A 12,444-nucleotide genomic window follows, 5' to 3' on the forward strand; every position below is an offset into this window, starting at 1 on the left:
AGATAGATAGATAGATAGATAGATAGATAGATAGATAGATACTTTATTAATCCCAGGGGGAAATTCACATACTCCAGCAGCAAAAAATATTAAATTAAAGAGTAATAAAAAATGCAGGTAAAAAACAGACAATAACTTGAATAATGTTCAACGTTTACCCCCTCTGGTGGAATTGAAGAGTCGCATAGTTTGGGGGAGGAATGATCTTCTCAGTCTGTCAGTGGAGCAGGACAGTGACAGCAGTCTGTCGCTGAAACTGCTCCTCCATACACGCTGGCATCATTTTAGTGTCACCAAATCTGCATATTTTTGGAAGGAAACCGGAGCACAGTGTGGAAACCCATCAGGGAAACATGAGAACTCCAGTCAGGGAATATCAGCGACGTGACTCCCTGCAAGACAGCAGCGCTACCGCCCCCATGTGTGTCATTATTAACAGTATTCATTATTTAAACGAAATTACCGATTTATCTGTAAAATGTAATATACATACTCAGTGAATTTCCAAGGAATTTTCAGCAAACACAGTCATCAGCGAACAAAGCATACTCACGTCGAAAAAAAACACGTTGGCGAATTTTGACAGCTCAACACTATTTCTACGTTGATTTGATATACTGAATGAATCCCCGAGGGGAAATCATCTTTTCACATGACCCTTAGGCTGGGGTCAGCCATTGTACGGTGCCCCTGGAACAATTTTTACGTTAACGGCCTTGCTCAAGAGCCCAACAGAGTAGGATTCCTTCTTGAAGTAGCTAACTGTGCAGAGTCATCTCTTCATTTGTATTTTTAATTGCATATTTAAATGGTACGGAGATTTGCGGGACAATATTTTAATATACGATTTATATGATGGGCGGCACGGTGGCGCAGTGGGTAGCGCTGCTGCCTCGCAGTTGGGAGATCTGGGGACCTGGGTTCGATTCCCGGGTCCTCCCTGCGTGGGTTTCCTCCGGGGGCTCCGGTTTCCTCCCACAGTCCAAAGACATGCAGGTTAGGTGGATTGGCGATTCTAAATTGGCCCTTTTGTGTGCTTGGTGTTTGTGTGTGTCCTGTGGTGGGTTGGCACCCTGCCCGGGATTGTTTCCTGCCTTGTGCCCTGTGTTAGCTGGGATTGGCTCCAGCAGACCCCCGTGACCCTGTGTTCGGATTCAGCGGGTTGGAAAATGGATGGATTTATATTATCTTTGGCTAAGCAGAGCATTGCCATAGTGAATCCAAAAAAAAGAAGGAGTAAAATTATATTATTGTTAGAAATTAATTATTTTATAAGAAGATTTTTATTAGCAGTTGAGGAGAAGCTTATATTGCGTGAAAAGAAAAGCTTCTATTACACTTCAAAAACAACTTAACAAAAGGATGTACACTCCAAATGACAGAGACGCTACTACATTTCTTATTGGCTTAACCTCAGGCCTCACTCATATCAGCCTCCCACGCAAATGGTGGACGCCTGAGGAGAAGATGCCATCTTTAGTGCTGTTACGAAATGAGAAGTCCAGTGCCATGATTGTGAATTTTTTCTCTCCAGACAAACAAAACCCAAACTTGTAGGCCGATTGCAAATCGTACTGTAAAAATGTAAACAAAATATATAAAACAAGAAAAAGAGTACAAACACACAGCACCAGCCCAAACTTTAGCCCTCCTAAACTTCATAATAAGTGCCATTGTAGTAAAATGGCTTGTCGGACACACAGTGGCCCACAACTTCAGGCGTCCACCGCTGTGTGTTTAGTTTCGTGAAGCTGTCTTTATGTGGTCGGACAATGACCGTGCTCTTGGAAGCCACCGAGGGGTCCTCATCAAAGAAGTTAAAGGGCCGCAGAAAGAATCCAACTGCATTCCCGGGGGTGGCCGTGTTTGGGATGTCTTCCGAGTGGGGGATATGCAGGAAGCCGACGGTTACCCAGGCAACCAAATCCTGTGGAGACAACAAACACATGAGGAAGAGGAAGAGAGCATCTGTTACAAGACCTGCCCATTGGAAAAACATTACCGGTCACTGGCTGATCTTTGATGGCCCGTGAGACTCCAAAGGGATTCATTTGGGAATTGACTTTGTCACAGACGTTTCTCCAGCATTAGATGAAAACGAGACATGAGATTCGACTGAGGTAAAAGGAGTCAAAATTGAGAATTTGGTTTGAAAAGCATGCAATATTTAACTAATAATAATAATGAACTTATTATTGGACTGATGCCTTCATCCTGGGTGACTTACAACATTTGAGATATGATTGGTTGCGTCTCTTGTTTTTCCAATTGGAGCACGGGGACATGGAGTGACTTTCTTGTTGCCACATGGTGTCAGTAGTGGGATTTGAATGCACAACCTCAGGCTTTGAAGTCTTAAGTCTTACCCATGATGCTGCACTGCCAGCCTTCTTCTTCTAAAATGAGTGGGCTTTAATTGGAGCACAGTAATATAAATTAAGAGTCGTGGATTGCATTATTCAGACACAAGGACTACAGTTCTGTAATCATGGTAAAGTGATCTATTACCACTTCAACATGTACAGTCGTGGCCAATTTAATTGATATTTAATTTAATTAATTTTCACAAAGTTTGCTTCCTCTGTTTTTCGGATGGCAATTTGCATCTACTCCAGAATGTGTGATTAGATGAATTGCAATTAATTAATTGCAAAGTCCCTCTTTGCCATGAAAATGAACTTCATTCCAAAAACCCTTTTCCACTACGTTTCAGCCCTGCCACAAAAGCACCATCATTGCTTTGCACAACAAGGGCTTCACAGACAGGTATTGCTGCTAGGAAGATTGCACCTAAATCAACCATTTATCATATGTCACACACGTGCGAGTAAGGGGACATTGTGTGGACCAAGCAAAGATAATTCCACGCGAGGCCAGGGGGTAATGGGGTGCACTAAACCTTCTCCTGTTATCTCTACAGACCAGCCACAGGAAAACCTATCTGAGTCAGTGATGACGATGCCGGTTCCGGCACCCAGAAGAAGGTCACTTCCGGTTCCAGCGCCCTGAAGAACGTCACTTCCAGTTCTCCTACATCACTTCCAGTCTGATCCCTTAAAGCCGCCATCTATTCCAACCCTCATCAGTTCTGTATTGTCAACAGCTCTGTACTGTTTAAAAAACCATTTGCAGCCAGGAATATTATACGGGTGACTGCCCCAGACCTTTTTACGTGTGTCGAGTCTGTTCCTTTTTACACAGATCATCATGAACTTCAAGGAGAGAGGTTCAATTGTTGTGAAAAAGGCTTCAGGGTGCCCAAAAAAGTCCAGCAAGCGCCAGGAGCGTCTCCTAAAGTTGATTAATAGCTCGGGATCGGGACACCACCAGGGCAGAGCTTGCTCAGGAATGACAGCAGGCAGGTGTGAGTGAGGTGAAGACTTTTGGAGGATGGCCTGGTGGGTGTCAAGAAGGGCAGCAAAGAAGCCTAGATAAACATCAGGGACAGACGGATATTCTGCAAAAGGTACAGGGATTGGACTGATGAGATAGATAGATAGATAGATAGATAGATAGATAGATAGATAGATAGATAGATAGATAGATAGATAGATAGATAGATAGATAGATAGATAGATAGATAGATAGATAGATAGATAGATAGATAGATAGATAGATAGATAGATAGATAGATAGATAGATAGATAGATAGAGCAGCATTCTGATAAAAAACAATATTAAATTAAAGATTGATAACAATGCAGGAAAAAACAGACAATAACTTTCCCCCTGGGTGGAATTGAAGAGTCGCATAGATTGGGGGAGGAACGATCTCCTAAGTCTGTCAGTGGAGCAGGACGGTGACAGCAGTCTGTTGCTGAAGCTACTCCTCTGTCTGGAGATGACACTGTTTAGTGGATGCAGTGGATTCTCCATAACTGATAGGAGCCTGCTGAACGCCTGTCGCTCTACCACAGATGATGAGGACTGCTGGGGTCAAGTTATCTTCTCTGATGACTCCCCTTTCCAATTGTTTGGGGCATCCGGAGAAAAGAAAAGGTGAAGAGCGCTACCATCAGTCCTGTGTCACACCAACAGTAAAGCATCCTGAGACCATTCATGTGTGGGGTTGTAATGGGCTCACTCACAGTTTTGCCTAAGAACACAGCCATGAATAAAGAATGGAGCCAAAACATCGTCTGAGAGCAACTTCTAACAACCATCCAAAAACAGTTTAGTGACCAACAATGCCTTTGCCAGCATGATGGAGCACAGTGCCACAAGGCAACAGTGAAAACTAAGTGGCTCGGGGAACAAAACATTGAAATTTGGGGTCCATGGCCAGGAAACTCCACAGACCTTAATCCCATTGAGAACTTGTGGTCAATCCTCACAAGGCGGGTGGACAAACAAAAACCCATCAATTCTGACAAACTCCAAGCATTGATTATGCAAGAATTGGCTGCCACCAGTCAGGATTTGGCCTAGAAGTTGATTGCCAGTATGCCAGGGCGAATGGCAGAGGTCTTGAAAACACTGCAACTATTGATTCTTTGCATAAACTTCATGTCATTGTCAATAAAAGCCTTTGAAACTTATGAAATGCTTGTAATTCTACTTCAGTAATAATAATAATAATACATTTTATTTATATAGCACCTTTCCCATGCTCAAGACTTGTCTTAGAAAAAAAAACAGCAGGGTATATTTAACATTGGATACAAATGTTTTTCTGAATAGAACAGACAACAAAGCATTAAACAGAATAAAGAACAATAAACCAGAGTAAAATACTAAATTCAATACTATAAGAAAAACCTTACAAATAACCTAATTTGTGATATAACAGACACACAAATTATCCTGAGCACCTGGACAGACAGGTAAACTGAAAGAAAGGGCAGAATGTCAAGTTAAGTTAAAAGCCTTCCTAAACAGAGGAGTTTGAAGTTGTTTTTTAAAAGAATGAATGGAGTCAGCTGATCGAATTAATTTCGGGATGTCATTCCAAAGTCTGGGTGCTATGGAGGTGAAGGCCCTGCTGTCACCCATAAAGTGCAGGTTAGTGTGGGGCACAACAAGAGGGCCAGAATCAGAGGACCTTAGTGGAGCTTAGTGATTTAGAAGGTCAATGATGTAGTCCAGTGCAAGGCCATTTAAAGCTTTGTAAGTTTTCTATTCAATCCTGTAAGACACAGGGAGCCAGTGAAGGCGAAGCAGGATGGGTGTGATGTGCTCGCTGCTGCTGGTCCGTGTAAGGACTCTTGCAGTAGAGTTTTGGATCAACTGGAGCTGTGATATAAGATTAGAAGGAGCACCTGCTAGCAGCGAGTTACAATAATTGATGCGGGATGTGATAAAAGCATAGACAAGTTTTTCAGCATTAGAAAAGGAAAGGAATGAGCGAACACGGGATACGTTACGGAGGTGAACATAAGAAAGTTTCTTAATGTGGTTTATGTGGGCGGAATAAGAAAGGGAGGAATCAAAAATGACACCAAGATTCCTTGCATCAGAAGAAGGTCTAATGAGATCACCGTCGAGAGTATACCATAGAAACACCTGACAAAAAGATCTAAAAACACTGAACAGCAGGCTTTGTGAAAACCAACGCTTTTGTCCTTCTCCAAAATTTTGGCCACTTACACTTACAAATTATAAAAAAATGTCAAGGCACTTCTTTGAAAATCTGAGCCCGTTGTTTGACTTTGTTGAGATCCTCTCATCAAACTCAAGAGGAGAACCATATGAGAATTTGAGGTATTTTGTCTCATGAGACAAATCTGAGAAGCAGGAGACAAGAGAACACATCTCCATTTTATTTCTTTCTGATCTCATTGTTGTTCAGGAGAAACCAAAGTGATATTAAGGAGATCCCCTTTTTTTGAGTTTTCAGCCCTATGGGTGGGACAGAATTCATTGGAGCCCGAGGGTCCACAGGAGTTGCTTATTCACTCTAAAGAAAGAGGATTTGGTCTTCTTTGGCTGTCAGACAACCTTATCTCCTTACTCATCCAATAGCAAAAGAAAAGTCCGTAATTTGGTCAATTATTACTTTATGCACCCAATGGACAGAAACTTGACAATACGGGGACACAATTTTAAAACATTCCAAAAAAAAAATCGCTCTACCTCATTCACAATGTTCTCATTGTTTCGGATGTAGTCTTCAAAGTGCACCACTGGCTCCCAAGGATCATTTTGACAATAGATGCTACTGCTTGTCATCTCGCTGTCCCGATAACGTGTCACTGCCAAGGGATACCTGAAAAAAAGAGAAGAGAAAAAATAAAAGGACTTATTCAATCTTTTCTCTAAACTTTCTCATTCCAGTTCAGAGTTTTGAGCAGTTGGAGCCTCTCTGAGCAATACAAGACCCACCATGAGACTCCAGTCCATCACAGGCCGCTTTTTCTTACACACATTGACTATTAATTTAGAAACTCCAGTTCACTTAATCTGCATGTAGGAGAAAACTGGAATTGACACTTTGTTCAAGTTTGTGGATGAGACATCGGGCCAACATAGCTAATTAGTTGATCACACAGGCTTATTGGACTGAATGCTCTCCTTTTGTTTGCCAAACATGTTATGTTCTTATGTCTGTGAATGCCATAAACCAGTGACTTTCACACTTATGCTTCTGTAGCTCAGATCACCTAACACACACAGGTCAGCCACAACATTAAAACCACTGGCAGGTGAAGCGAATCACATTGACTATCTCATTACAATGGCATCCGCTGACCTCAATAAACATCTCTGCAAGTGGATTCTGGGCTTTCTTACCAGCAGACCACAGAGAATGCGCATGAGTAAGCATTCCTCCTCCTCTTCCATAGCACTGAGCACTGGAGCACCACAGGGCTGTGTGCTGAGCCCTCTCCTATACTCGCTTTTCACATATGAGTGCAAACCCGCTTATGATTCCAACATCATAAGTAAGCTTGTGGATGATACCACTGTGTTAGGCCTGATCTCTAATATCAATCAGTTCACAATACAGAGGAGAGGTTCAGAAGTTGGAGAACTGGAGCCGAGACAATCACCTTATTCTCAACTCAAAAGAGGTGACTGTGGACTTCAGGAGACTGAGATTCAATGGTCATCACCCCATCCGCAGCAATGGTGAGAGGCTGGAGGAAGTTCAGAGCTTTGGATTCCTAGGAGTCCATTTTAGCCAAGATCTATTATGGTCTATCAACATGACAGCGATGGCCAAAAAAATGTCTTCAGAGACTTCACTTTCTGAGGAGTTTCAAGAAAGCAAAACTCCCACAAAAGCTACTATTCAGCTTCTAAAGGTGCACCATAGAGTCTATCATCAATATACTGCATTTTAGCATAGTACTCTGGTTGCACCTCTGAGAACAGGAAAATCCTCCAGCGCATCATCAAAATGGCCCAAACGATCACTGGCTCACAGCCTCCATCACTGGAAGAAATCTTCAGAACCTGCTGCAGCTGTAAAGTCAAGAACATCTGCAGAGACCTGACCCTTCCTGGCTGTAGCATTTTCACTCCTCTGCCATCTGGCAAGTGCTTCAGTGCCCTGTATGCCCACACCCCCAGGTTAAAGAATCTGACAGCACTGGGATTTTTGAACACACACAGCGATTACCCTGAACTGAAGCTCAGGTACATCACACATACTCATATACTTATACGTGGCGGACTGTGTGTAGTCTATTTATAATGGTGCTGAATGTACAATCACTGTGACGGCTTCATTATTTATTAAAACTCCCTTCATGCTTATTTTCACCATTGTGACTGTTCCTTTATTACCTACCCCTCTCCACTTCTTCAGTGCAATAACTTATTATTTTACCAACCAAAGGCAAAGATTTCTTTTGTGTATATGTGGCATGTATGGATTTGCTTCAAATTACTTTTTATTTTATTGTACACACAAAATAAATATATCCTGTCTTGTCTTATCTTGTCCTATCTTATCATATCCTATCCCATCATCTCTTTTCTTGTCTTATCTTACCTTGTCTTGTATTGTCTTTCCTGTCCTATCTTATTACCTACCTTATCTTTCCTTACCTTAGCTAATCTTTCTTTATTTATCTTATCCGATCTCTCCATAACCTATCTTATGTTCTCGTGTCTTATCGTATCTTTTCTTGTCTTATCATATCTTGCTGTGACATATCTTGTCGTATCATATCATATCTTATCTTATCTTACAATACCTTATCTTACCTGGTCATACCCTGTCTTATCTTATCTTGTCTTATCTTGTCCAGTCTTCTCTCTTCTTATCTTGTCCTGTCTCATCTTATCCTACCCAATCCCATCTTCTCTTTTATTATCTTATCTTAACTTGTCTTACATTATTTTGTATTGTCTTTTCCTATCATATCTTAATACCTACCTTATTTTTCCTTACCTTAGCTAATCTTTATCTGTTTTATCTTATCCGATCTCTTCATAACCTATCTTATGTTCTCGTGTCTTATCGTATCTTTTCTTGTCTTATCATATCTTGCTGTGACATATCTTGTCTTATCTTAGCATATCTTATCTTATCTTACAATACCTTATCTTACCTGGTCATACCCTGTCTTATCTTATCTTGTCTTATCTTGTCCAGTCTTCTCTTCTCTTCTCTCTTCTTATCTTGTTCAGTCTTCTCTTCTCTCTTCTTATCTTGTCCCATCTCATCTTATCCTACCCTATCCCATCTTCTCTTTTATTATCTTATCTTAACTTGTCTTACATTATTTTGTATTGTCTTTTACTATCATATCTTATTACCTACCTTATGTTTCCTTACCTTAGCTAATCTTTCTTTATCTATTTTATCTCTTCTTAACCTATCTTATTGTATCTTATCTTATTTTATCACATCTTGTTGTGACATATCTTGTCTTATCCTAGCATATCTTATCTTATCTTGCAATGTCTTATCTTACCTGGTCATGCCCTGTCTTATCTTATCACTTCCCATCTTCTTTTCTCTTCTCTTACCTTATCTTGTCTTATCTTACTTTGTCTTACCTTATATTTTCTTGTCTTTTCCTATCCTATCTTATTGCATCTTACCCTGCCTTATCTTTCTTTACCTTAGCTCATCGTTCTTTATCATCTTATCTTATCTGGTCTTATCTTTTCCTGGCATTGCTTGCCTTTTCTTGTCCTATCCTATGTTATCTTATCTTTTCTTGCCTTGTCTTGCTTTATCTTTCCATGTATTTCCTTATCATACCTTTCCTTAACCCCTTAACCGCCCTCTGTCGGATATATCCGGCACCGTTGTTTTATTGCTAACGCCATACTGCCGGAATTATCCGGCACATTTGCCTGTGGTTATATGAATGCCTGGCAAGTAGTATAACTGATGGTTTGGCGTGGGTATTATTACTACGTTGTATTTCGACAAGTCTGTGGTTGTTTTGGCCGGTCATGTGACGTGATTCGCATGTAACAGCTGTGAATATGGCGAAACGTAAACTGACTTCAAGTGAGGCTTTGCAGGCGATTTTGGACAGTTCTGATCATGATTGTAGCAGTTCTGAAGAAGATTTTAGCGACAGTGATGAGCAGCAACGTGCGCTGCATGATACTGTGAATGAAGACGCATCGGATGACGGCACTGAGTGGGTGTATCCCCAGCATCTCAGCTGGGCTGCTGCCCGTGGTGAACTACCTTTTCTGCATCCGTTTGAGGGAACGTGTGGCTTTATTGTTGATGTAAACAATTACACTGCTGAGCAGTTTTATGAGCTGTTTGTGTCACCTGATTTGATCAGACATTTTGTTCATCAGACAAATCTGTATGCAGCACAGTTTATTGAGAAAAATCCCAATTTACCTCCACATTCCCGTGTTCGTGCTTGGTTTGACACTGATGAAAACGAAATGAAAAAATTCATTGGGATTTTGATGTTGATGGGAATAATCAGAAAACCAGATATTGAGATGTACTGGTCTACAGATCCTATGTATGCAACACCTATTTTTGCAGCTGTCATGACACGTAACCGATTCTTTTTGCTGCTGAAATTCTTTCATTTGAATGACAACAGAAACGAGCCAGATAAGAAAGATCCAAACCGCGACCACTTGTTCAAGCTACGTCCTTTGATTGATCATTTATTTGAAGCATTTCAGTTGCCCTACATGCCAGGACCGTCAGTTGCAGTTTAATGAAAGTTTATTGTTGTGGAAGGGCCGCTTACAGTTTCGACAGTATCTACCATTGAAAAGGGCACGGTTTGGTATCAAGATGTTTTGCTTAGCTGAGAATTCAGGTTACATTTATAGATTTCGTGTATACACTGGCAACTTGCACAACATTTAGTGGTCAATACTGCTTGAATAAATGTAAAAAATGTAAAAAAAATGTAAAAAAGTAAAAAAACGAAAATTGTTCAGATTTCGCCTGGCTTGGGGAATATTTAGGGAGTTGGCGGTTAAAGGGTTAACCTAACTTGTCATACCGTGTCATACATTTTTGCATCGAAGGGTTTAAGCCATTTTTTTATATTTGCACTAATGTACTGCAATATTAAAAGCTGCAAGAACAGATAATCTGTTTTTAAAATTTGTAAAAAATGTTTCACTTTGGAATGCAATTTTGTGTAGCAAATGAATGTATACCATGAAAAATACAAAACTTACACCTTATTTGCCTACGCCTTCTAATTTTTCTGCACTCCTCTGAGATAGCAGTTCTGTGGCACGTGACATTTTAAATAAATAAATAATGTGCTTACATTTTCAGGTGGGGTGTAGGTAGCATGGCAGAGTGGAGTGACTCCAGAGGTAGATGTGCACACTTGTGGGATTGACCCATTCCCTTATTAGTGTTGGAGCCATGACTACCATGCCTGCATCCCACAGGCTTTTCAAAGAAAACTGCAGAGCGACAGATAGAAAAAAAAGGAGGAAACGAGAGAGGAGCCAGAGATCAGCCATTGTCAGAGATAGGAGGAAGAGCAGTCAGTAGCCCTGACAGGGCAGGCTGATTTACTGGTGGAGCAGGTAGAAAGGTTATGGAGTCCTCCTTAGGGATCTAATGGATGCCAGGACAGCATGAATGAAGAGGAGAGGACAACTGACTCTGGACTATCTGGCAGATGCTGATGGAGGCAGCCAAGATGGGGGTCTCCGCTGTCTGAGCAGTGTGCTGGGTGAGCTAGAGAGACAGGAGAGAGGAAGTTCCACCAAACTCAGTGAAAAGAGAGAGTAACGACCCGATATCTGTGTTTAATTCCGGTTTAATCTTTGGATTATTTATTGAATTTTAAGTCACAGACTGTTCCTGATTTTACAGACTATTTATTTATGGATGATCTTTTTGTACTGTACTTTGGACTCTGTTGTTTGCTTTTTTGTTTTGTAATAAAAGCACTGCATCACTTTGTACTCACCCTTTGTTGACTGTGTGTGTCCTCACTTGCCCAGTTCCTCCTGTGGTGCATTATCAAAGGTTCCGGGTTCAAGAGGCACCCAGAGGTGACCTTGGGATCATGAAGCCGACCCGGACCGTCACAACTCCATATACACCAGCTCATTCCCCTCAAGTCTTCTGCCTGTGCTGTAGGACAAAGTGGGCATTGTCCATTCTTCTATGCTTTTAGTGGCACACAATCCCTATTCAGACAGCAGATTTAACTTTGATGCAAAAATCCTGTATGTCCCAAAGCCACACCACCTGCATGCTTAAGGCCCTGTCCACACGGATGTCTGAACTGAGCGTCTTTTTGCCTTCTGTAGCATCAGGTGAGCTCGGATTAAATGGCGGCCGTTATTCTGCTCTTGGCACCCAATCAGACAGTCCACTTGGGCTTTCACTACTTGCATTTGGTCGGATGCATATTTGGATGGTATCAAAAAAATGTCGCATATGGCTTTTTCTTGGCATCAATTTCTCCCAAAATCCAGATGAGTGCGAAGAATATGTTTACATGTCGTTCATTTAACGTTCTGGAGGACTGGTTATGTCCCATGACTATGTGCATATTATATCTACTCCATATACATATATATATTGTGAGACTTGCCCGGACACCATCAGACAGACACCGCATCTTTATAAAACTCGTGTTTATTCTTTTTCTTTGCAACCAACACAACACAGACCGGCACAGTACATTGTGCTCCTTGCACCAATCACCGTTACTCCGGGCCTTTCTCTCAAAGTCTCTGGGCCAACTGTCCTCTCTCTCCAAGAGCTTCGTCCTGCTCCTGCTCCCGACTCCAGCTCCCTGATTGGAGGGAGGCGGCCCCCTTTATCCTTACCCGGATGAGCTCCAGGTGCTCTGCCTGATGTCACTTCCTGATGTGGTGGAAGCATCAGGAGAGCACCCGGAAGCACTCCAGGTGTCCCTGGAAGGATCGTCCTCCAGGAGCGTGGCGGAAGTAAATATGTCCCGGGCTCCATGAGTCTCGGGGCGCCCCATGGCGGTGGAGGCTTGAGCCTCCCTGCTCCCCTTCCGTGGCCCTCTTCTGCTCCAGGGCGGTTGCCCCCTCGTGGCCCGAAGGACAAAT

The 12,444-nt window shown here is 41.9% G+C and overlaps 1 protein-coding gene across 1 annotated transcript in view; it reads right to left on the reverse strand.

Annotated features, from left to right (window-relative positions):
- Window positions 1-1,264: 1,264 nt before the first annotated feature.
- Window positions 1,265-12,444, reverse strand: part of aoc1 (amine oxidase copper containing 1) — a 32,602-nt gene continuing 21,422 nt past the window's right edge. Inside the window, exons 4-5 of the mRNA XM_028804304.2 lie at window positions 6,073-6,205; window positions 1,265-1,927 (exon numbers count right to left, since the gene is read on the reverse strand). Coding sequence (XP_028660137.1) covers window positions 1,652-1,927; window positions 6,073-6,205 — 409 coding nt within the window. The 3' untranslated portion in view covers window positions 1,265-1,651. The remainder of the gene's footprint in view (window positions 1,928-6,072; window positions 6,206-12,444) is intronic.

This window comes from Erpetoichthys calabaricus, chromosome 6 (assembly GCF_900747795.2).
Source record: "Erpetoichthys calabaricus chromosome 6, fErpCal1.3, whole genome shotgun sequence".
Lineage (NCBI taxonomy): Eukaryota > Metazoa > Chordata > Cladistia > Polypteriformes > Polypteridae > Erpetoichthys > Erpetoichthys calabaricus.